This window comes from Dermacentor variabilis, chromosome 9 (genome assembly GCF_050947875.1).
Source record: "Dermacentor variabilis isolate Ectoservices chromosome 9, ASM5094787v1, whole genome shotgun sequence".
Taxonomy (NCBI): domain Eukaryota; kingdom Metazoa; phylum Arthropoda; class Arachnida; order Ixodida; family Ixodidae; genus Dermacentor; species Dermacentor variabilis.
In genome coordinates this window covers 135,743,386-135,768,805 of record NC_134576.1, presented here as the reverse complement: position 1 = coordinate 135,768,805, position 25,420 = coordinate 135,743,386, and the positions used below count along the sequence as shown (strand labels likewise).

Here is a 25,420-nt window from a genome sequence, read left to right as displayed (position 1 = left end):
TGTGTCTACGCTCCTTCTTTTCCTTGTCTCTACTTTGTTACCACTTTACCTCCCCCTCCCCTCTCTCCCCAGTGTAGGGTAGCCAACCGGATCTTTTTCTCTGGTTAACCTCCTTGCCTTTCCCCTTTCCTCTGTCTCTCTCTCTCTCTCTCTAGACATGGCACCACTACAGCAAGACACCTATAAAATATTTTCAAAAATCCTGGCGTGTAATGATCTCAGCTATGCTTTGGTACTGCCGCATGTGACTGACGACTCCTGTTGTTAGAGAGAAAAGTTATTCTGTCCTTTTGTCAACTAAATTTCTGTCCGAGTTAGGACTACAGTTGTTGAATTAGAATACACTTTTGCAGAGTTACGAATTCAGCCTTCGAAACCGCTCACTGTGGCGCGGTATAGGGCATACATTCTCATGTTTAGAAAATCTTGTATTGTTTTGCTGTCAATTGCCTGAGGTGTATTTCTTCAATCTATTTATCTGTTTACCTTCTTCAGCCTTGGGGAGTTTGGTTGCGTTTCTGCGAGCTCACTCAACTTGCCTATTTGTGCATATTAAACTGCTCTGCAAGCTACGCCATATTGCATGCTTTACCTCGCAGGGCCGCATAGCGTACGTGCCTCAATTGCCGACCGTGCACAACATGACCATACGCGACAACATCCTGTACGGCCGGCCTCTGCATCCGAACTACTACGAACGCGTACTTCGCAGCTGCCAGCTGATGAATGACCTCAACAAGATTCCTGCCGGAGATGCGGCCGAAGTGGGAGAAAAGGTGGGGAAAGTGCCAAGTTTTCCTCAGAGTTTAGGGTTGATTCCTCCTTTTTGTGCAGTGACTTGAGGCGCCTTGAAGGGAATTTTGATTAACAAATTGAAGGTAATTTCGATTAACAAAACAAGTATGTGCTCGTGGCTCATTTCAAAGAAAACATGTTGAGGCGTACGTCACCATGCCACGCGATGACAGACGGGACATGCGTATTGCCTGAGGCGTCCACATATACCATATAACGTACACGCCAAGTGCCCAGTGTGTGCCGTTCCATCTAGTCAATTCCCTCGGAAGTTGTCGCTTGTTGTGCACGGCGTGTGCTTTGCTCTCATCGCTTATATCATTTCATCGCAGTTGGCAATTTACCATACATGCACCAACTAGCTTAGTCCATAGTACTGTTGAGTCAGATTGCTTGAATTTAACTCTGGTGGTGTCTCCACAAACACCGTGTACTGCATGCTTTCTCATACAGGAATAACGTTCTCTGCAGTTTTAGACTGGGTTTCGTGGCTCCCCAATAACGAGGAATGTGTTGTTAAGGTGCACTTATAGCTTGCACTTGTGGACAGCGAATGAGGTCGGCTGAACAAGAGCTCCGGTTAAATGCTCGAAATCAAAATGACAAAATGGGATTGTAAAGTGTTCGAAGACTCAACCGTTCAACTTCGGGAACTTTTTCTCCACGAGAGCTTCCTAAACAAATGAAAATGTTATCGAACTTGTGACATCAGACTTACGTCGTGGAGGGCGGAACCTGACCTCTGTATTAAACGAGTGCAAGCCAGGTATGTCAATAACCAATCTGTTCTTTTGAAAGAAAAGAGAGCGAACTCATGAAGGTATCTACGAGCATCATTTGGTTGTTCTCCATAGCGCCCGCGTAAGTATGAGCATAACTCTGAGTCAGATTTGTGATATCCTTTTTAAGGGACACTGACGAGAAGCACTTACGTAGGCTAGACTGATAAAGTCTTTAGTCAATCTCTGCTTTTGTTAATTTCGCTGGAAGAGGTTGATTATTAGAAAATAATATTTGTAATGGTAAATGAAAGCCAGCAGCTTTTTATGGTATTGTGGAAAGGTAAATTAACAATTCAGTTGAAATGTTTGTTGTTCTGCTTACTGTATTATTGTAAGCGCATATACGGCATATCGCTGCCTTGCTCGGCCTTTGTATATCCCTAACGCACCCTTAGTGCACCCACTTTCCAACCCTGCCCTGTGTGCGCAAACGTGCGCATATTTGTGCCGTGTTGCACGCTCTCTCTCTCTCTTTTCTTTCGTTCTTCCTCGCGGAGATGTATATTTTACAAACTTTCCTCTTCCCGCTTTTCGTTAGCCTTATTTGCAGTGCGTGTGTTCCCAACGGGAAAAAATGATGCTTAATTGTCCTTAGAGATTTTCTCACTTTCTTCCATGCGGTATGGCAGGGCACGAATTTGAGTGGCGGACAGAAACAGCGGATCTCACTGGCCCGCGCTGCGTACAGCAACAGTGATGTCTACCTCCTGGACGATCCGCTGAACGCACTGGACCCTCTGGTAGCCAAGAACATATTCCGCGAGGTCATTGGACAGTCCGGCCTTCTCAGAAACAAGGTTCGTTAATGCCTCTCTTTCCAGTACTGGTCATAGACGACTAAGCAGGCAGCCAAAGGGACAGCGGCCACGTTGAGCCTACTTTCACTTTTTACAAAGCCGGCAAAAGAGACAGGTTCTTGAAGACTGCATCGAAGTAAGAAAGGATGCAGGCTACTTGGCTGTCTAAACACGATGATGGCTGAGCTGTAAGCTTGGAAACTCGACGGGAAGGTCGTGTGGGTCGTAGGAAAGCGGCCACGCTTTCTTGTGCGCTTAATGTAAGCTACGTTGTGCTTTGTCATACATTCACACACGCAAAGTGCTAAAATACAGCGAAAAATATGCGCTCTTCTTCGATTTTTCTTTCTTTTTTGGCGAGACAGTTCCAGGTGCGCTTCATTACTAGGGTTTGAAGCTATCGTTTTAGCTGTCAACGTAGACTGTCTCCAATGCTGGCCATTTTTGCAACATACCCAACGAGCATTCTTTCTCTCATAAAGAAGACTGCGAAGTTTATTAGGTTTCTGAAGCACATCTGTGAAAACCCTTGTTTTTCAGTGGTATAAGTTCCAAGGTTAAAGGCATTGCCAAGGACACCTGCGATTTAGTAGGAGTTCAGAACGTTACACATAGTAGACACAATAAACGTACCCGGTTTTTTTAAAATGAAAAGCAAACACTCACTGTATCCTCCCACTGCAAATCAAATCAAAATAGACTTAGTCTCTCTGGCTTAATGTCGTGAAGCTACACAGCGGGCGCCGTAGTGAAGACACTCGATTAATTATGATGACACGGGACTCTTTAATGCACACCCAATGCACAATAGGCGTGCGTTCTTACATTCCACCCCGTTGGAATACGGTCGCCGCAGTCGAGAATCGAGCCCGCGACCTCGTGCTCAGTAGTAGTAACGCCAATGTGACTGAGCCACTGCAGCAAGTAGTGCTAACATATGGTGCCGAATTATAAACATTAAAATATATGCTGTCTGATACTCTGAAAAAATGCGGTTAGGTATTGCTTGTTCTCTTATTTCCTTTTTGCTTTAACTGTCTGCTTTAATGTTCGTGTTGTTGTCGTACAATTATTTCGCTGAATTGCTTTGTGCACCTCTGTTTCAGACGCGCATTATGGTTTGCAATCAAGGATCCTACTTGCGGCATATGGACAAAATTGTATTCGTTCACGACAAGAAAGTGAGGGTATACGCATCTCTCGAGGAGCTGCTAAGAGACCCAGCGTCTCCGCAGAACTTTCATCTCTCCTTGAAACAGAAACTGCAGGCTCATAGTACCGCGGACAGGTAAGCTTACAAGCAGTCTCTGTCGGGTCTCACACGTACTGTTGTGTCTGTAGCAGGAGATGTACCGCTCCCCTTACCCTTAGTAAGCTCTAAAGCATAAATAGTAATCGCTCACTGTTCTTCTGTTCTTTAATAACTGCAGGCAAATAAAAAGGTAGCCCGGTTGAAGAATGCATATGACCAATAACTCCTATATCCAACAATCCGACATGAAACACATAGGATACCATATAAAAAGCCATCTTTCCCACATGTCATATGATGTTATTGGATGTAGAAGTTATGGGGAATGCGGGGATATTTCAGTAGGAAGGCCATGCATTAAAACCGGCTATCACAAGATACCGTTAAGAAATTGGAGCTACGCGTTTCTCCGACAAGGCGGGTACATACGCGTACATACCAGAAACACAAAATAGACACAAGAAACCTAAATGAAAACAAGAAAATAAAAATCGGTGTCCCTTATGTGTCAGATTAAGTAAAAGAAGTTGATGTTCACTATGCAATAAAGTTATATTAATATGAAGTTAAATTACAAGCGTAACACACGAATGTCATTGTTGAGCTAGTCCTGACGAGCATGTAGTAATAAACAACCGCATTCTCGTATTTTCTTTCAGCGGAAACTATTGAAGAAGGCACAATTCCGACTTGTTTGTAACGCAGTCCATATTACATAGCTTATAAAGAAAGTTATCGTGACTCTATATCTGCACTAAAAAACAAGAAGGGAAACCGAGTGGCTCCAATTGGATAGTCGCAAGCATTTAAAGCCAACTGTTGGGGAAGCCAAAGAGAGCACGGCAGAAATTTCTTATTGCTTTTAATTGAAGTGTAGGAATGGTGAGCTAAAGGGAAATGAAAGTTCACAAAAAAAAGTTCACCGAGTATTACGATATTCACTAATACAAAATTTGAGTGCAGGTCTATATGTGTTTTCATTTCGCGATATACTGTGGCAAAGAAGTTGAGACAGATATGTAGCAGAGTCAGCAATCGTCGAAAATCTGATCTGCAGGTCGAGCGCGTTGGCTTTTATGCATGACTCGTAGAAGGTTCAAGTGTAATTGCTGGTACCCGCTTGGCTTCTAGAAAGTACTGCACAATTACAATTAGCGTCGCGCATACAATCAGATTACAAGACAATCGCAAACCATGACAATTTAAACAAGCACGAGCGAGAGCTGACGGGAGCAGACGATAGTACGAAACCAGCGGTCCGGCTGACATCAGATACGAGTACGCATTGAGCGATCGGGCGGGTCCGCATGAAACCCGTTTCCCGCGCGCGGTACGTCACTGCAGAGCCGCTCATTAGGGGCCCCATTTTTATTAATCACATCATGAGAAGCCAACAAACAAAGACACCAGGCGAAATTACCTGTACTTACTAATGGAATGAAAGAAATGATAAATTACCATTGCTTCATCATTTCTTTAATTCAGTTAGTAAGTTCAAGGAATTTCCCCTATGTTTTCCGTGGTGTCTTTGCTTGTTGGCTTCTCGTCCTATGATTAATAAAAATCGGGCCCCTCGGTTAACCCCCTTTGTTCTCGTTCTTAACATAACGAGGGTCTCGAATCCGGCAACGTTGATGCCTTCAGGTAGCATTTGCGGGTTTATTGACCAGTTGCCTTCACCCAAAGAGATCTCGTATTCGTGACGCTTGCGGCATAAAGGACGTTCCACATCCGCCGCCAATGTTTGCGAGCGGGTGCGCTGGCTAAGACTCTGAATGTTTGTTCTAGAAGTAACACATAAACGCCCAAAAAAGTGGATGGGGAAACCGCGCCGCGGTAGCTCAGTTGGTTAGAGCATCGCATGCATAATGCGAAGACGTGGGATCGTTCCCCACCTGCGGCAAGTTGTCTTTCCATCCACTTTCATTGCCATTATCTTATCATTTCTTTAATTCAATTAGTAAGCACAAGTAATTTCCTTTACATTTTCCTTGGTGTCCTTGTTTGTTGGTTTCTCAGGTCATAAAGTGGTAAGTTAAACACACAAGCAGCACATACATCTGCGCACATGCCCACGCATGATCAAACTGCTCGTGAAGTCTCATTAAAGTCCGTAATTCTCACAAGAAATATTAGAAGCGATTTCGTTGCAGGCAATGCGCGAGCAGTATTTTTCGATGGGCGAAGAATGTAGCGCACATTTAAGATATTGTCGCAGTAAACACTTGCGCGAAGATCTGCCACCGCGTGGTTCCACGGTGTTTTTTTTTTTTTTGTGGTAAAGGGCTGTCTCATGTTGTCATGGCTGTTTTTGTTTCTTTTTGTTTTTTTCAGCGCGCTGTCGTCCAGGTTCAACACACGCGTGCTATGTGTTTATGACGTGTTCTCGTGCACATTTTAAGATTGCCTCTTGAATAGAAATAGGAAATCTGGACGGGCAGCTTAGGAACATGGGAATTCGAGACAGGCCGCTTAGCAAAATCGCATCTCCCGTTGACCGCTCGGTAATAGGAAAAGTAAACGGGGCAGAAAAGATGAGATCATGGAAGATAGTGACACGTTAAACTGCTGTTTGAAACAGTCTCAGATGTAATACATAGAGTGTCAGATTCGCACGAAAGACGTATGTTGTGGCGCAAGGTGCCGCAGTATCACACGCAGTAAGTGTCACAATGTCGCGTGCTGTCAAACAACACACTGTGAGGGGAAATCTATTGACTCGTAATCGAGAGCGTCTTACAGTTGCCTGTACCTGAAATTAATGCAATAATTTGCCGTTCCACCGCAAGTACGGTCCTCCAGCAGGATGAAGAAAACGATGCAGTGGGAAGAATTACGGAAGAAGAGATGGCAGGATCAAAAAAAGTAAGGATGTAATAGAAACTTCTGTTTATAATGTGATGAATTAACGTTGGTCAAGCAAGTTCGTCGTTTAATTTCTTTCTCTTAATTTTCATTCAACGATTTTATTCATTGTTGCTTGGTTAATAGAGAGTTTTAGCGAGTCCGGTATTCCAGTAAACCCAAGTGGTCTGGGCGTTTTACCGGATGAGCGGAGGCGCAAACGTGAACGTCCTGCCCAGCGCATCCACCTGGTGGCGCAGAGATCGGCCATACAAACACAGAAGTAATATTGCAGCAACGAGTTGTATTCTACTTCGCTGTTAGCGTACATTTTCGGCAGCGGCGCAATCGTGTTGCTGCCGAAAATTTACACCAGAAGCAAAGTAAAATATACTTGGTTACTGCAATATTAGCCCTGTGTTTGTGTGGTTGAGCTCTGCGCCACCAGCTGGCTGCACCGCGCCGAACGTTCACGTTTGCGCCTCCGCTCATCCGGTAAAACGCCCAGACCATTCGCGTTTACTGGTATACTGGGCTCGCTAAAACTCTCCAATGGGGTTTGCCCCAATGTAGTGCAGGGGTTATAAATAACTCCTAAATATTGCAAGTCTATGAATTATCTTGGCCATCTGTTGTTATTCAGCTCGAACATAACACTAAATGCACGAACATATTTGTGTACTGCTCTCCACTACGGAATCACGGAATCTTTCACTGCCACGGTGTTTATTTGTTAAGCTCAGTCAGGTCAGGTCAAGTCAACTCAAGTAAGTTAGTCACTTTAGTCCAATGAGTCTGTTCTGTAGTCTATTTTAGTCTAGTCCAGTCAGTCAATTCTGGCAAACCAGTTCTGCATAAGCCTTCAAGGTGAAAGAATAATCAGGAAAGGGAAAAAAATTGTCATCTAGCTCACTGTAGTCGAAGCTTCAGAGGAAACCCAAAGGTCATTCTAGCCTATTTTAGTTTACTCCAGTCAGCCTAGTCTAGTCTATTGTAGTGTAAACCAGGCAGACAATCAGGCAACCGTTACGCGGTCGCCTGCTTCTTCTCGCAGACCTCCTGGCAGCTTCTCGTGGGCCTCATCCGTTTCTCCCAATGGCCAGCATTAGTGGGAGTTGCCGTGCTAGCAGCTTCAGCCGCGGCCCAGGCAACGCAGCAGCTCTGGATCAAGTCGTGGACGGACGCGTCGACCGCTGACCCCGACGGGGCGACCGGAGCCCGAGGTTACTGGATTGGAGGACTAGTCGGCATCTGTATCGCCAACGGTAGGCATAACGCGAATATTGTCATCATCATTGTCTCTGCTGACGGGAATCTGTCAGTTTGCTTTCTTATTTCTTGTTAGTTTATCTTTACTACATTGTTTCTCAATGTGCTAAAATTGGGTGATTCATGATTGAGCATATCAGGGTTCCTTTTTCTGAGAGTGTTTACGACGTAGCTAGCGTATTATGCTCAGCAGTTCAGTAATTCAGTCGTTCTCAGCCATTGAATCACTGTAAGACCGGCCTATTCTGAATTATAATAGTTCGACCTAGTACTCGAATGTAAGCCGCTGTAATTTTGTTATGATTGCTAGCTGGACAGCTTGGTTCATGGACAGTGGCATGAGCAATGAATGAATGAATGAATGAATGAATGAATGAATGAATGAATGAATGAATGAATGAATGAATGAATGAATAGAAATGTGCACTTAGGGTCTTTTCCTGCAGTGCTGTGCCGCTTGCTTGGCGGCACGCTGTTGGCGGTCACTGCGCGCATCCTGTCCGGCTCTCTGCACCGCGCCATGCTGGAAGGCGTGCTTCGCAGCCCGGTGTCCTTCTTCGACGCGTCGCCTAGGGGCCGGGTGCTGAACCGGTTCGCTGGAGACTTGGACTTCGTAGACGCCGAGTCGTTCATCAGCGGCAAGCAGTGCGTCCAGGGGGCGCTCCTCACCGTCGCCAGCGTGGGCGTGGTCGCTACGCAGGCGCCACTCGTAGTGGCGGTCACCGCAGCGGTTGCTGTGCTCACCGCGTCTGGATTTGTGAGTGTCCTACTAGTTGCACGATTGTGCTGTTGAATAGCGCGACAGAGGAGGATAAAACGCAGGACATGCAGTTCGGTAGGCAGTTCTTGAAACTAAGGGACGTAAAGTTAGCGCATGCTTATGAGCCCGGCACGCAAAAGTAGCCAAGCCAAGTCGTGGTAATCAATTACTGTAATCCTAATTCTCGTGCCGTAAAGTCACGACGTCGTTGCTTTCAGGCCGTTATTTGTCGGGTCCTGCTGTTGGTGCAAACATTTATTTATGTTTATACAGCAGTGCTGGAGTTGTGCGCGATGTTAATAGTGTTTGGTGTAGAGTCGAGGAAACTGCTTCGGAAACTTAAAAATGGCGTAACTACATGTATTTATTATTGTTTCTGTTTACCTTGTCACAAACATTCGCTCGCGGTGTAGCAGATTTCATTGGTTTTCCAGCTCTATTCCATGAACTTACTGTTTCATTTTCTGGAACATTAACGAGGGCGATTAATTTAGACTAGATTAGTAAATTACACATATGCAATACGAAATGTTTGGCAGACTAAACTGTGGTTGACGTCTACGTAATGCGAAGCATTCATCATTTCCAGAGGACAGTTGTATGAATAAAGTAACTGTTGTGTAGCGCCTGGTTATGTAGAGATTATACACTGTAGTGTTTGTACATTTATAATAAGTCAGACAGAATATTTGTAATGCCAGAGTACAAGATTGAAAGCTAACTAAAAGGCAGTGGCACGCAGCGCAGATATCCGGTGCCGTACACCCAGCGGCCTCAGGGGCGTATACTCAGTGGTACATGCTCAATGACTTTAGTGCACATACCTAGTCGCCTTTGTGACACTTAATTTTAGACTGCACTATCACCGGGATCGGCCCACGAAAACGGCGATATGAGCTCGCCCGACGGAACATGGCTGGCTTGGCAGAATAGCGCTCCGCATTACAAATGCCGCTGTCACCCTGAGCGGAGTCTTGGTGAGCCACAAAAGACGCAAGAACGAATGGGGAGCCGTGGGCTCTACCTTGATTATGCCGAACGAGCTCGCCGCGACGTCAAAGATAATTGAAAGCTTTACTCGAGACTAGTTCATGTTTTTTAGTAAATACTAATTGAATTGCGTTAGGGACTAACCGAAGACTGAAGATGAAGATATTTTAAAACTTTCGCCGCCAAAAAACTGCGCTAGCACGCCAGAGTACTCTGAGATTCATAAGGTATCGTTTGCGTACCAACACCGTAGGTTTGCCACATATAAGTGGAAAATTAATTTTAGTTTTAACTTTCTCTGCGATTTACCCACCTGATTCCACCAAATACACAAAAGAAATGTCTTCAAGGTATATTTCCCTAAGCGCAATTCATTTAGTGCTCTTTAGTTTCCCTTTAACGGTTTTACGGTGGCCGTCTTAATCTGACAACCTGGCAATAAAATCAAACCATCGTGGTTAAAGTCCAAAAGCAGCCCACCGGCTATGAGACAGGCCGCAATTGGGGGCATTTTCGTTAATTCGGCCACGTGGACTTTTTTGGCGCGCACGCAAACCTAACTGCACGAGCTTTTACGCATGACGGTTTCATTGGAATGATGCTGCCGCGGCTTGCCATCGGTACCGCGGCTTCGTGTTCTGTAGCAGCTGAGCTGCAGACACCGAGCCAGGGCGTCGAGTAATGTGAGACCCTGTTCCATCTTTTCCTGTTCTTCGCAGATCATGGCCGTGAGCGTGTCCCACAGCTCGCGTTACGTCGACAGCATCGGCCTGTCGAAGCTGCTGCAGCACATGACCGAGACCCTAGAGTGCTTGAGCAGCGTGCGAGCGTACGGCGTCCTGGACCGGTTCCGGCGGCACTTCTTTCGGCTCGACGACATCTGTCTGCGCGGCTACTTTTGCTACTCAGCGTGCTACCGCTTCGCGCGCTCCCTGACGGCGGTGGGAGGCTTGGCAGTCGTCCTGTCTGCCCTGCTGCTCAATACCCTTGGCTCGGCCACACCGGATCCCAGCAGCTTGGGACTCGCACTCAGCTCAGCCACGACGGTGAGCGCACTATTTAGAAGCGTGGTACAATGATGATACACTCGGCACTAATTTAGCAGAGTACAATGTTGGCTGATATACTGCATAGCTAATTCGACGTACTGTGGCGCAGAAGTGAAAAAATAAAAAAGGCGGGGAAAATAAAATAAGACATAAAGAGCGCCAAAGGGCGCCCTTTCTTAAAGGGGCCTTGAACCACTCCTCGAGCTTGGTGAAAAGACATAGTCCGCGGATAGCATATGCTGCTGTGAACATCTCAGCCAAATTTTCCAGTCGTGCGAGGCGCGTGGATCTCACAAGTGGTGCACGAAGTCACATTTCTCTCAAACTCCCTCTTTTCAACAGAGGCCTACCCAATCCTTGCTATTTTTTGGACACATTATTCCGTAATATACTGGATTTCCATACACGGCTGCTATTGGCCAATAGCTGACATCAATCAAGAAGGGGGTTTGGATCAGTAGGCTTCCTCCTGCTGTTACTGTGCATCACCAGCTATGGGGACGCACTAAAATTGACTTCAGAAGCAGGAGTATTGCTTGCTTTGCTGCCGACCACGATATGTGCGGGCTGAATGACGGCAGCCCTACATTTCCGCGAGGCACACCTGTAGTTGCTGCTTGGACTTAACTTTGGTGTCACGACGCCTCGCGTCGAGCGTCCAGTGGTTTACGGACATAGAAGGACATGGAAGCGACCTTATTCCAACATACATAAAGATTAGTGGAGTTGAGCAACGCTCCTCTATTTTCTTGCGTACAGTTGATTGATTTGAGAAGGATATGGATGACGCATGTCGGCGAGACCTTTCACACAATATCGAAGATGCAATTGCAGAAGCAATGAAAGCATTCATCTGCTCGCTTACAAGGTCAGCAAGGTGAACAGACTCGGATATAGGACTGGAGAGGCTGCGTGCGGCACGCCGACAGACGGAGAGAAGGTATCGGCGGACGAAGTCTGTTTTGGCTCTGAGGGCTTCACAACGCATACAAAAGGAAGTAGAGCACCGCATGGATAAATTGGAAGAAAAGCGATGGAAAACTTTCTCTCTCTCTTGATCCCCTGAAATCGCTCTCGCACATATGGGGAACGGTTAGGGGTCTTCGCTCATGTGCGCATCAAAGGAAGTCTTTTGCAGCTGTGGCCCTCTACCAACGACGCTGGTAGCTTGAAGTGGCTGGAGAGTTCTGTGCACGGGTTGCTGGGTCAGTCGTCATCATTACTGACGCAGCACTGAACGGCATCTCTGAGGCACGTGTACCAGAAAAGAACTGAGGCACGTGTACCAGAAAAGTGGCTTGCGGTCTGCTACGCAGCGCAGATACCGTGGCCTTCGCGGGGTGTCGCGACGAGTCCACTGGCTGAGCGCACCGAGGCTCGCTGAGGACAACCGCGTTTGGCTACGTTTGGCTACGTTAGGCTGCGTTTGGGGCCCCGTAGGCGCCGAAATCACAAATAGTCGCGTCTACGTGAACGTCGAAAATCAAATTTGAACTGCGCGCCACGGTGACTTTCGGTAGGCGGAGCGTTGTGGGCATGGCCCGCTCTACCGTAGCCTTCGCAGTGCACGGTATTGAAATGGAAAGGGATCACAGCAAACGGGATCATACACGACCTTTAAATGCCAGTAACTTTGCTTCTACTGAGCGCGCTGCAGTAGATTTTGCGGAACGTATTTCTGAAATAGCCGAATTTATCTTTAAGTTCCTCTCTCCACCTCTATAACAAGTGATTCAGGGCCCCTTTGATTCCAGTTGTTCTTAATTCGCCTCTTAATCGACCATGACTGCGGAGCTGTTTGAGCTGGCTGCAGACAACAAGGTGTGTTTACAGGCGTTTGCGGGCTAGCCACGTAATCTTGGCAATCCTCACGTATATGCAGCCTATCTGTAGCAGCTACACACACACATCTTTGATGTGGCATATGTATAGCATATCTGGCGGCGTTGTAATCTCCACAATAAGACTTGGTCTTTCAGTCATAGGATTCGCACCTCATTGTTTTTCAAACTCTCATAGCAGTTTATGTTCTGACTGAAGGCGAGAAGATTAATTCTGATTTACCAGGTGTGACCGCTGGTTGTCATATTGACCACTTTGTTTTCTCGATAAACAAGAAGGGGCCCTATTACGTAAAACTATTCCAATATATTTTATTCCGATTTCCTAACGTCAAATTTACGTATCAGCCGAGGCAAGCATCGGGCGGTTACCCGCAGCGTTGCCTGAACAGCCCAATCACACGCTCTCCTCGTTTATATCGTCAGCTCGCACTGACGGACATGGGCCAGGAGCTGCTGGGAACATATGGGTCCCGTAACTAGAGAACCACCCCGTCTGGTGCCTGCGTGCACCACCGATTTATTTCGGGCCCAGTAAATGTTGCTTCATCATCATCCTCCTTTATAGGAGGTCAATTTTGTTTGCTTACAAAATGAATAACGTTGCGTATACATTGAACGGTTTTTCTGATCTAATTGGCTGACAAGAAGTAAAGAGCAAGCACAAGTGGAGAGGGTTTCGATGGGGCCGAGCCAGCGCGCTGAATATAGATAAACGGATGCAGAGGGAGGAGCCGGCGTCTGCGATAGGTCCGCTTTCTCTTACTTACCTTGCGGTGGCTTGTCTGAAAACGCGGCCGCGTGCAAGGGACCGTTAAATATGCCGCTAAAACGGATCCTCAGCATAGAAGAGTTGCCAGAGCGATGTCGTATACGAGCCGAAAGGGCTCGATAACGTTATGCAGCCACGCAAAATGTTTTATTACACGCAAATAAACCCATGCTCGCCGGCACGTGCGAGTAGCCAGTGCCTGAGAGATCGGCGGCAGCCATCTTCTTTTCCTTTCGGAACGGGCCAGTCTCTGGCTATTAAAAAAAAAATCCAATTTTGTTCGGCATATTAATGCATCCTTAACGCGTAAACGCCACTTTTGCGCAATGAGTTTTCGCGGTTTTGTGACGTCGAGTGACAGACAGGTGAAGTGGGTGCAGCCTGAAACATATCGACCAATAGCAGAGGGTTAATGGCGGAAAGGCGTGGAATCAGAAATAGTTCTTTTTCTTATGTTCGATAGAATCGGGCATAATCAGTGTGTACACGTCGTGTAAGATTGGGAGCTATAGCGGTTTTCGTGACGTCGCATGATAGACAGGCGAAGTGGCGATGGTCCAAAAATGTTTTTTTGTCAAATCGCGGTGCCCTGATTACGCAATTGAAATAGAAAAGCTTGGAACAGCTTCAAATTATTGCGCTCAAGAAATGTTAGTCATATTTCATTTGACTCAATTCTTGGTTATACAGACTCAGTTTTCCGATTTGGTGTGACGGCATTCATTGGCGCTAAAGGATGGCAGGCAGAGGCGCGAAGTAGTACACGACAGAAGCTCTTGTTTCGTGTCCCGCTTGCTGTTACTTTTGTTTCATTTCCCCTCCTATTACCCTCGTCCCACCCGCTCCCTCCTAGAAGAAAGAAAGAGAAGCAGATATCTCTGGATGGAGTATCCCTATACGAGGGAGAAATCCCTATTCCTATGGAATTGTGTCGTTTAGAGTGAGAAAGTGCTTGAGGCTTGGAACTGCTTCAATGTTATCTCGCCCTCGACAGGTTCCGCTGGCACTAATGAGCCTGTGCACGATGCTCTTCTGCACACTACTGATGACGGTTTCGTTCGAGCGGTGCCTGGAGTACTCGGAGCTCCCGCCGGAGGTAAATGAATCTTTACTTCACCATATCTGGGTGCTTCGGCTACAAAAGCAAGCAATTTCGGAGTGAGTATATATGGATGGATGGATGGATGAATGGATGAATGAATGGATGGATGGATGGATGGATGGATGGATGGATGGATGGATGGATGGATGGATGGATGGATGGATGGATGGATGGATGGATGGATGGATGCATGAATGGATGGATGGAAAAAACTTTATTGAAGTCCATCAGAACGTGCAGTAGCACGTAGCGGGCCGCTCCCACATCGGGACGGAAAGGCCTAGCCTCTCCGCCACGTCGTGGGCCCGTTGGACAGCCCATAATTGGACTTCAAGATTGGGGCTGCGTAGGGCAGCCTCCCACCTGGATGGCGTAACGTCTCTGTCGCCCCATGACGCGGGGCACCGCCAGAGCGTGTGATCTTCTTCGGCAAAGTCTGAGCAAAGCGGCGCAAGGGGTTTGACGTTTGAATTTCGGGATAGATCCGGTGGAAGAGTGCGGGGCTAGGGTATGCCTCGACTTTCAAGAGTCTGAGTGTCAATGCCTGAGGCCTGTTCAGTTTGCTGTGTGCAGGTGGATACATCCGACTCCCCAGGTAAAAGTACCTTGTGAGTTCATTGTACGAGGAAGGGGGATCTCTATTGTCCGGAACCTCTGTGATATTATTTTACATTCAGCACCGGCAAAATGTACTGATTGTGCACCTTCCTTTTCAATAATAATGCTAAGCTATCAGACAGGGGCTGACAATGTCTGCCGTACGCGCTCCAATTTATTTTTATTCTTCTGTAAATTTCCTTCTCATAATCAGAATTCCCTGAAAGTAATTGACCTAGGTAAACGTTCTAAACTCTAGAGGCCGAGTGGCGATCCTGAACTCTTGCTTCCTTGTTATCTTTGTCTTCTCCATATTAATCTTCAACCCAACTCTTACCCTCTCTCTGTTAAGGTCCTTAATCATTTGTTGTAACTCGTCTCCAGTGTTGCTGAACAAGACAATGTCATCTGCGAAACGAAGGTTGCTGAGATATTCGACGTTTATCTTTACTCCTAAGCCTTCCCACCTACTGTACCGAAAGAAAAAAAGTTAACGCTGTTGCAGATTCTATATTGTAGAAGTCTTGCCTATACTCGGAATTACGCGCGCAACGCGAATGCTGTTTCGTGTTTTCGAGTGTAAGCGAACACGAACAATTATCCTGCGATGTACGGTGATAAATGCACGAATACCGAGCGGACTTGACCCGTGAGCTCAGAATTTGGCGAGCGACTGTGCTTACCGCTATCGTTGTGATCTGAGTAGAGCCTGTTTTGCTGTTCACAAGTTCGCCCAAGAAATAGCTGAATCATTAAGTTACGCTTCTGGAAGTGTTCTATTGTTTACCGCCACTATATTATAACATTATCTCACGTTTCTTTTTGTTTGCTCAGACAGACATCGGTGCAACGCCCGACGAAGACAAGCATGCCTCGATCAAAATGCCGCTGCCAGAAAAGTGGCCATCCCATGGAATTGTCGAGTTTCAAGATTACTCGTCTTCATACAGGCCCGGAGTTGCACCTAACGTCCTCAACAATGTTTCTTTCTCTGTGAAGGCTATGGAGAAGGTGGGTGATGACTGGGTAACTTGTCTTTGGTGATGAACGGTGGTCAAGACACGTCCAGAGAGGTCTACAGCTGAGTGAAGTGGTCGACGCATCTGGGGTTGTTGTATCAGAACGCATGCTACCTCAAGGCTTCATAGTTCTTCGTAACTTGAACGTGATGGGGTGTATTGAACGTACGGGGTGGATTGAAAACAGTGCTGCAGGAACCACTTGAGATTTTATTACGTGAAACCCAATAACTAAAGATTAAGCGTGTGCATGAGAGTGACCACGGAACTCATTATACGATAAAGAAAGCGAATGAAGTGTACTGTATTGAATTGTATTGAAATGCATTGTATTGCATTTTATGGAAGAAAAGTCAGCTGTACGTATCTGTGTGAACGCGTTGTCGTCATTGCAATTCACGTACTAGTTCAGTCAGACAATCAGGTCAAATCAGTAAGTTGATCAGTCGTGGACTGAATCCCTCAAGAAGTCAATACGTGGGTTAATCAAATATGTCAGTAAGTCGGTGAGTGCAGACAGCCGTCACTCAGTCAGACTGGCGGTCAACGCTGAGCGTGGTTTCGCGTCTTTTCAACTGATTTATGGCGAAAATATTATGTTTATTATTGTTGTTTTACTGCAGTGATATCAAAATAGAACTGCGCGAAGTATGTGAATTTGCTACCACGTCTGGGGGGAGGGGGAGGAGGGGGAGGTAAGACAAGTGTTAGCTCCTAACGAAGTAGTCGCTATGTAATGATATACACGATGTTTTTAAAATGGGAGGGACACAAATGTTGGTGTTTGCGAGCAAAGTTAATGCTCACAAAGACAAACCTGGGAGCAAAAAAAAAAAAAAATCGCAATGCTCGCAAGAAGGTAAAGTTCAACGAAACAAGATAGCTCAAACCTGCTCATTGCAATGCCCCTTTTATTTGATACCGTATTTGCCACGCGTTCGCAAACAGGTTGGTGTCGTTGGGCGGACGGGTGCCGGCAAGTCTTCTCTTGTGCTCGCTCTACTGCGCATCCTTAGACCCTCGAACGGGCGTATTCGTATCGACGGCATCGACATTGCCCAAGTATCCTTGAAGAAACTTCGTCGAGCCATCACCGTTATCCCCCAGGTGCTCTTTCCGTCTTTCGTTCATATTCTCAGTTTCAAACTAAGGTTTCGGAGACAATTCGAGCGTCACAACTCACTCGCATAAACGCCTACAAAGTTTAGGTCGGTACAAAGAACTCGCGCGCGCATGACCAGCGATGCCTACCTGCACCGTCTGCTGGTGACCCCTGGGGCTGCCATTGTACGGGGGTCCACAACGCAAACCATGGGGGCCATTATGGACATTGTAAAATTTCGCCATGTTCGAGACCGCATCCACGTTGGCGTGTTCAGCTATTTAACAGGGCGTGGCCTCCTTGTTAACTAATAAGAGATGTAAAGAGGACTAATTGACAATGCGGAGGTATCGGCAGTGCTCAACGCTAACCAGCCCAGACGCCTCTCTTCTGGCTATTGTAGTATTTTCGAGGTAATTGGAAGTCGTTTTTATTGCCTGCGCATACTACTTCATCCCGCGGGCTCTGGCAGACATCGATGACAGAGTACTGTTCAGTGGTTAGTGGCTGTGTCCGTGATACCAACGTTTGATATAATTTAGGATGAGCAGTTGGAGACTCTAGAGGGCCTCAAGCGGGCCCAGTGTTTTCGACCTTGATGGAAGTGACGTAATAAGATGATATTTCACGGGTAAACTGTAATCCTTCTTGCAACAGAAGCGTTATTATAAGATATCGCATTGGCACAGGAGTCAGCGTAGTTGATTCCACAAAGAAAGCTTTGAGAAGTCCACATTGGCCCAGGAGTTAGCACGGTAAATTGCACAAGAACCATTTGATCAAAGTACTTTGACTCTACTGACCTTTGATGATGTGTTACTTGTGCAAATGCGCGCAGGATCCGAGCCTTGTGCGAGGCACTCTGCGCCTGAACCTCGACCCGACCGGGTCCCATACCGACGAACAAATCTGGCAGGCATTGCGGCAAGCTCACTTGGCACCTCTGGTCAAAGGTCACCAGGAGGGACTGGACATGAAAACCGCCGACGGAGGCACGAACCTTAGGTGCGATTCCGGCTCTCAAATACTCTTGCCGTGAATAACATCCGGCTGGATGCATTATTCCTAAGCACATCACTGTGCCATCTTTGAAATGGCTCTTTGGAACATGAAAAGCAATCAACGAGCCAGTAAATCTTTATCTTCCTGATGCCCAGAGTGTATTTTGCGTCACTTATTTGTCTCATGTTTACGCATTAAACTATTTTGGTTTCCACAATGCTAGAAAACCATATTCCAACGTGTTTAGAATTTCGACATTAGGCAGGTAAATGTTTAATATATTGGAACATCGGCCACACGAGAATGAAGGGGTATATTTGTCGGTGGCGTCAAAAAAGAAAAAAGAGAAGTCACAGTGTAGCCCAAAAGGTGAGAGGTCGATTGCGATAAAAAATTAGTAATCAGCTATACGAATTAAGAATCGCACAATTATCGGCCATATAGCTCTTAAACATTCGCTTTCTAACTAAACTAACAAGCATGGCGTCACGCGCCTACAGGCAAAGAGAAACACATCTCACACGATGAGTACGGACACTTGCTGTCGAAACGCTGGTGTGAGGAAGCGCGGCAGCAGCAGCGAGCGAATCGGCCCTTCGTGCTGCCTTTCACTTCAACGCTAAGCGGCGAGACTACAGCGCACACGAAGATATGAGCCCTCGGCGCACCTAGATTCTGTAGTCATCGCGGCGGATAACGTTCAAGATACGCCTGTCATGTAGATAGCCTGTCATAGATAAGGCGTGTCATACGCAGCCGCTGCTAAAATAGAACCCCCCCCCCTCTAATGCCTTGCGCTTGGTGGAAGACTGCGTGCTTCCTCACCGTATTCCTTCCTCGCGCCCGCGAGATCAAGCTACCATCCTTCTCGGCTCGCCCTCGCAATATTTCGCTCGCACCTACACCATACCGCGCACATCCACGGTGTTATCGCACTTGGGCTTTATGCAGAATATCACGGTGACGCCGACTATAGAAATGCGCATAGAGAGTCCATATAATTGCTATCGCAATAGTGATGTACAAACAAGTGTAGAAGGTCCGTATTTTATTGACATAGCCATTATGTGGACATTCCAGGCGAATTTCTACCGTCGGCCTCGCCTTGATGTTCCGTATAAAATCCAAATGCGATAACGTCTCGACCGCGCGCCGTACAGTGTAGGTGCGAGCAAAAGATTGCGAGGGTGAGCCGAGAGGGATGGCGGCTTGACGCGACAGTTTCTTTTCTGTGCCGAGGGGAGGTGCGCGCCGTCTTACATGCGCAAGGGCGGGAGATGTGTGCTCGCTAGGAGGTGAGAGGGAGTGAGGGGGTAGGTTAGTGCGCGTTTCTTCTTCCACTCCAGCTGCGGCGCCTGTGTGCGGCCGCGGGTGTCCTATTTTGGAGGCAATCTGCGCTGAGTTCGAAGGCTATCTGACCGGAGATAGCTGATGGCCTCGTATAGGCTGTATTCTCGCGCGCCTATTTCGCATTGAAGTGAGAGGCAGCACTGAAGTGAGGGGAATTCGTTCGCCGATGTTGCCGCTGTTCATCACGCCAGCGTTCTTACAGCGAGTGTCTTCGATCATCGATGATATATATTTGTGCGTGCTTGATGACGTGCTTGTTAACGTAATTAGTAAGTTAATGTAATTAGCAGTAATGTAAGTAACGTTACTTCGTATAGCTGTCTAATAGTTTCCTCTCGCAATCAATGCTTTGCCTGTTGTACAAAACTGACTTTCTGCTCATCTAAAATATCGGAATAGAAATAAATACAACCATGAGATGTTATGGTTTTTAGGTATAAATTGCTTACGTGGGGTGCACCTTCTGGCCAACTATTCCACCATTATTCCAGGAAAACGCCCTGGAATAAGGGTGTTGCACCCCTAGCAACACATAAGGCTTTCATCATCATCATCGGCATGCGTAAACAGTAAAGATAATACTTTTTGCTGCTTGGATATGGAAGGCCTGTATGTATTGTGCTGAAAACCGCCAGCGCCAGGGCGTCGAATAAAAAAGTCTTTTCTGGCTCGGTTCGTGTTTAGGTGCACCCTTGTTGGCTCAGGTTCACGGTTGAGGTTCAGCTCCAGAGTCAAAACAATAACGGTTCGAATTTGTTCGGAGCTTCCTGAGCCGGTTCATTTGGGTTCAAACGGGCCCAAGAAAAAAAGAGAACTGAATGCGTTTGGGTGCTTCTGGTTGAAAAACGCGCGATGCTTTTACAGAGAACATTAAGCATTTATGGACAAGTGTTGCCCACAGGCAACATACCAGAAAAAAAATATATTGCTGATTTTTGGTTATGACTACGAAGTTGCTTGTTCAATGTCCTCGGACAATACTGAGTCGCAGGCAGCAATCGTCATTTGTAGGTTTCGAGTAGGAACGTAGGACGAGGAAGGAGTTTAGCACGTGTCTTGCGTTATATTGAAAGCGCGGTCACAGGAGACATGCCGATGCAAGATCTCCGCCTATAGTGGTACACACGTGATGCAGAGCAATGAACTGTATGCCTTCTTTGGCTCACATATCTCTATAGCTGTCTGTACAAACTCCAAATCACGCCATAGAAGCTTTAGGGTGAAGCCAACTTCCAGTTTTCTGCCTATTGTCCCCCCCCCCCCCCATGCTGAAAGAGTTTCCGCAAAATATATCTTATTTTCGTTGATTCTGCTTACTTTCGATGTGTTTTCACATTTCGATAAAACATAAACAGTTTTCGAGGAATGTTTGTGTCTCATCCTTAAAGGGGACGCATCCGCCCCCGGAGTACGGTTGACCACAGTTCATAATGGCTCGACGCGCATGGATAAGGCGCTCAAGAGCGGTCACGGCTTATAATGATCAGAATGCCATCCTGCACATGGCGCCGCCACCTGCAGTAGCTTGCTTGCGTCATCGATTGACCTTGCGCGGTCGTCTGCAGCGGTTCATGTCACCGCAGCGCTGTCGCTTATACTGGTCGGGTCAAGGTTCATTCCATTGATAATGACACCGGGCTGCATGGAGATGAGCAAGTGGCACAACGCTTGCGCATGCTTCGACGATTCCCAGAGGAGTTTCTGCGTGGCTTTTTAGTGTCCTCCGCGCTCTGGAAAAGAGATGGGAGATGAGCTGGGCGCTCTTGTCAATCAATCAATCAATCAATCAATCAATCAATCAATCAATCAATCAATCAATCAATCAATCAATCAATCAATCAATCAATCAATCAATCAATCAATCAATCAATCAATCAATCAATTGTTCCCAGTACATATTGCTGCAATTAGGAAGATTTAGGCTACCATTACTTCCTTGTGCCGTGTTTTCACTTGGGAAGCTTAAATTTGGTGTCGCCGGCCTATAGCTCTGTACCGGCGGGCTCTGGCATGGAAAATTCGAGCCGTGAGTCCAAGGTACCATCTGTCTGTAACTCAGTAGTTCTTTTCGGGCTTTGTAGGTTGCATTGTGGGAATCTTCAGATGTATCATCATCATCATCAGCATCATCATCATCATCATCAGCCTGGTTACGTCCACTGCAGCGCAAAGGCCTTTCCCATACTTCTCCAACAACCCCGGTCATGTACTAATTGTGGTCATGCCATGCCTGCAAACTTCTTAATCTCATCCGCCCACCTAACTTTCTGCCGCCCCCTGCTACGCTTCCCTTCCCTTGGGATCCAGTCCGTAACCTTTAATAACCCTCGGTTATCTTCCCTCCTCACTGCATGTCCATTTCTTTTTTTTTTTTATTTCAACTAAGATGTCATTAACTCGCGTTTGTTCCCTCACCCAATCTGCTCTTTTCTTATCCGTTAACGTTACACCTATCATTCTTCTTTCCATAGCTCGTTGCGTCGTCCTCAATTTGAGTAGAACCCTTTTCGTAAGCCTCCAGGTTTCTGCCCCGTAGGTGAGTACTGGCAAGACACAGCTATTATATACTTTTCTCTTGAGGGATAATGGCAACCTGCCGTTCATGATCTGAGAATGCCTGCCAAACGCACCCCAGCCCATTCTTATTCTTCTGATTATTTCCGTCTCATGATCCGGATCCGCCGTCACTACCTGCCCTAAGTAGATGTATTCCCTTACGACTTCCAGTGCCTCGCTGCCTATTGTAAATTGCTGTTCTCTTCCGAGACTGTTAAGCATTACTTTAGTTTTCTGCAGGTTAACTTTTAGACCCACTCTTCTGCTTTGCCTCTCCAGGTCAGTGAGCACGCATTGCAATTGGTCCCCTGAGTTACTAAGCAAGGCAATATCATCAGCGAATCGCAAGTTACTAAGGTATTCTCCATTAACTTTTATCCCCAATTCTTCCCAATCCAGGTCTCTGAATACCCCCTGTAAGCACGCTGTGAATAGCATTGGAGATATCGTATCTCCCTGCCTGACGCCTTTCTTTATTGGGATTTTGTTGCTTGCTTCAGATGTATACACAACGCAAAAATCTCTCGCAGCGTCGGTCAGCGGCAGCTGGTGTGCCTCGCCCGCGCCCTGCTGCGTGACTCGAAGGTGCTACTACTGGACGAGGCCACCTCACAGATGGACGGCGACATGGACCGCCTCATCCAGGCGACGCTCAGGGAGGCATTCGGAAACAGCACGCTGATCGCCATAGCTCACCGGATACACACCGTGCTCGACTACGACAGGTGCGGGTGCGCGAGCACGTGATCACCTAACCACCGCCAGAACGACTTTACGACAGCTGTTATGTAGCGATTTCATGGGAAGCTGGGAAGCTGTTCCATCTGTTCGTGCGTCAGTTCGTGGCCTCAAAGTGGGAAAGTAGATGTACGGCAGGCATGTGGAAGACGTAGTTCATAACTTTGTTGTGGTGCGTATTGTAAAAGTCGACAACAGATATGTTGCCAGCTCCTTCAGAGCGTGAAATTGCATCAGAAAGGATGGTGTCAGGTGATGTGACCGATCTTGCGCAGTTTTCTCGTTGAGCACCGCATAAATTAATATTGACACATTCAGTTGGACGTGTATGAAGTTATGGTAATCAAAGACGTTTAAGAAAGATAAGCACGAATTAGCAAAACGAAAATACAGGCGGTTCGTAGGTTCGTGAACAGGCAGACAGTTTGCGGTGTGGTTAAAGCGCTTTTAATCTTGGTTGCAAATAGTCGAGCAATTTTGTCTCGACCTCAGACGCAAGGGTCGCAAGACAGTAAACAGGTCGGGCTAGGGGATTTCTTATTCTGAGAAAGGCTGAGTAGCACTAGAAAGACAAGGAAAATGCATATGTAGCGCGACAGCACACTGGCTAAAGCACAGAAACGCATGAGTCACTAATGTGCTTGTGCACTACGTGCATGTCCTTGTCATTTTACAGCGAACCTGTATATGGCTAGCCGATTCGTCTGTCCATCTGTCGTCTGTACGTCGAAAACTCCTCCGGCGCAACCACATGCGCATGCGCGAAAATAAAGAGAGAGAAGGAGAGGCGCGTGATTGGCTGCGCCAGTAGTAACGCCGTTGCTCTCCGTCGCAGCCGAACGCGTGGAAAGCAGTTTCTTCCCGGCTCCGAAATGTGTAGGTACCGCGTCATACGTACTCCTGAGGAGCAGGCAGCTTTCGATCAGTAACGCCGCGAGCAAAACCGGGAACGAGGTCGTCTACGCCGTGCCGATGCTGCATCCCGGGCACAAGAACAGGCTTGTGCAGCCGAGCGCAAGCAGCAACTGCGTACCGAGGATCTGGCAGCCTACCAAGCCGTCGTTTAATGAACCGTAGGGATTAACCCAGTGATAAACACCGGGGCTGCAGGTTTCAGCTTCGCTGGTTAACCATTTGTACGTAGTGCTTGGGCAGTGATTTCTTTATTCATACTTAACTTCGTAGTACAAAACTACGCCTTATCCATTTGTCCGGTCATCACCCTTCACTGCAATTCCTACGAAAATCTGTTCGACTTTATTCAAACACTAAACAGACCAAAGAGGACACAACTAGTATTTTTTAAAGATTACTTTTCGCGGTGCTGCTGTTCTTTTTCTGTGTCGGTGCTTCTGCACTGCTTTAAGTCGTCACTAAACTTTTGCGTGCTTCTAAACATTTATTCAAGTTTGTGCGACAAGTGTGCCGACGTAGTAAGGCCGTGTTTGTTGTCCTACTAGCGTTTGCGTCTTGCACAACGTCATGAATCGAAGCGCACTGCCGGCCTTGTGTTTTCTAGGAGGCGTTGGCCAAGCAAGTCGATGCGCTGGCTTGCCCGCGAAGAGTGCCTGACTCGAAAGGCCGCTCGGCGGCGTTCGATTGGACATTAATGCTTTCGCATTTACAACTCCCAAGAAGGGCTTAGGTGTCCTCGGATTTCTTATTTCCTGTTCCCTTTTGTAATCATCATCATCAGCCTATTTCATGTCAACTGCAGGACGAAGGCCTCTCTCCCTGCGATCTCCAACTGCCCCTGTCTTGCGCCAACCGATTCCAGCTAGCGCCTGCGAATTTTTTAATTTCATCGCCCCACCTAGTCTTCTGCCGTCCTCTACCTCGACTGCGCTTCCCTTCTCTTTGCACCCGTTCTTTAACCCTAATGGTTCACCGGTTATCTAACCTAAATATGTAGTTGTTTTTAATTGACTAGCCCCTTTCTATCTCATGTTGGTTTCTTGGCTAAAATTTTGGGACAGCCGGCCCTTTCAGTGGACAATATAACCACCCATCGCACGTTATGAACAATAAAACTTAGGCCAGACAAAGGGAAGGTAGGTTAACGGGAAGTGAACTTATCTTATGCTGCTCAGAACGTAGGAATGGTTACAGAGGCCACCTCAAAAGGTTTATGTGGGAAAAAGCAAGCTCAATTCATTGCCTCAATTTTGAAAACTAGTCTGCATGCGACGTAGGAGTCACGGTGCTGTCTCTGCTTTCAGAATACTCGTCATGGACGAGGGAAGGGTGAGGGAGTACGACACGCCCACCTCTCTGCTCTCCGACCCCGACAGCGCATTCTACAAGATGGCCACGGACGCTGGCGCCGCGCCCCAGCAAGGAAATTGCCCGCTCGCCATAACTTCGTTATGACCTTGCCATTCGTAATAAAGTAAGACTTGCACAAGCGGAGGGACGAAACGTGGCAATGCACACGCACAGGCATGTTGAATGCGTGCGTGTCTTTTTGTACTGTCTGATATAGTACTCTACTGTGTGCGACCTGTGCTGTGCCTGACATGCGCTGTGTGTGTGCTGTGCTTTACTCTTCGAGATTTGTCTTCTTTCTCCTTCTTTCCTCCTCTTCTTTCTATCTTCCATTTCTATGTTTGTCTCCTCCTTTCTGAAGAATAGAGGCACTGTGCCCTTTCTGGTGGCAGTTACCAACCTGCTCGTCGCTTTCCCTTTCCTGTCATGTGTATATATGCTTCCTAACGAATACTAATAACGGTATAGTACTTGATAATATTGGAAACGTCGGCAACTTCTTCGTCAGCCTTTAGGTTGGCATGTCAACAAACGGACG

General features: G+C 47.0%; 1 protein-coding gene and 1 non-coding gene across 2 annotated transcripts in view; both read left to right on the top strand.

Moving 5' to 3' along the window:
* The window catches only part of LOC142557609 (ATP-binding cassette sub-family C member 3-like), a 59,951-nt gene extending 34,931 nt beyond the window's left edge, over window positions 1-25,020 (top strand). The window contains exons 15-27 of the mRNA XM_075669572.1: window positions 600-776; window positions 2,207-2,374; window positions 3,481-3,662; window positions 6,416-6,491; window positions 7,525-7,735; window positions 8,186-8,496; window positions 10,209-10,535; window positions 14,146-14,247; window positions 15,685-15,861; window positions 16,818-16,976; window positions 17,810-17,976; window positions 22,410-22,604; window positions 24,837-25,020. Coding sequence (XP_075525687.1) covers window positions 600-776; window positions 2,207-2,374; window positions 3,481-3,662; window positions 6,416-6,491; window positions 7,525-7,735; window positions 8,186-8,496; window positions 10,209-10,535; window positions 14,146-14,247; window positions 15,685-15,861; window positions 16,818-16,976; window positions 17,810-17,976; window positions 22,410-22,604; window positions 24,837-24,987 — 2,403 coding nt within the window. The 3' untranslated portion in view covers window positions 24,988-25,020. The remainder of the gene's footprint in view (window positions 1-599; window positions 777-2,206; window positions 2,375-3,480; window positions 3,663-6,415; window positions 6,492-7,524; window positions 7,736-8,185; window positions 8,497-10,208; window positions 10,536-14,145; window positions 14,248-15,684; window positions 15,862-16,817; window positions 16,977-17,809; window positions 17,977-22,409; window positions 22,605-24,836) is intronic.
* TRNAM-CAU (transfer RNA methionine (anticodon CAU)) lies at window positions 5,457-5,529 on the top strand. The gene has a single exon. It is a non-coding gene; the product is annotated as a tRNA-Met (tRNA).
* Window positions 25,021-25,420: the final 400 nt, after the last annotated feature.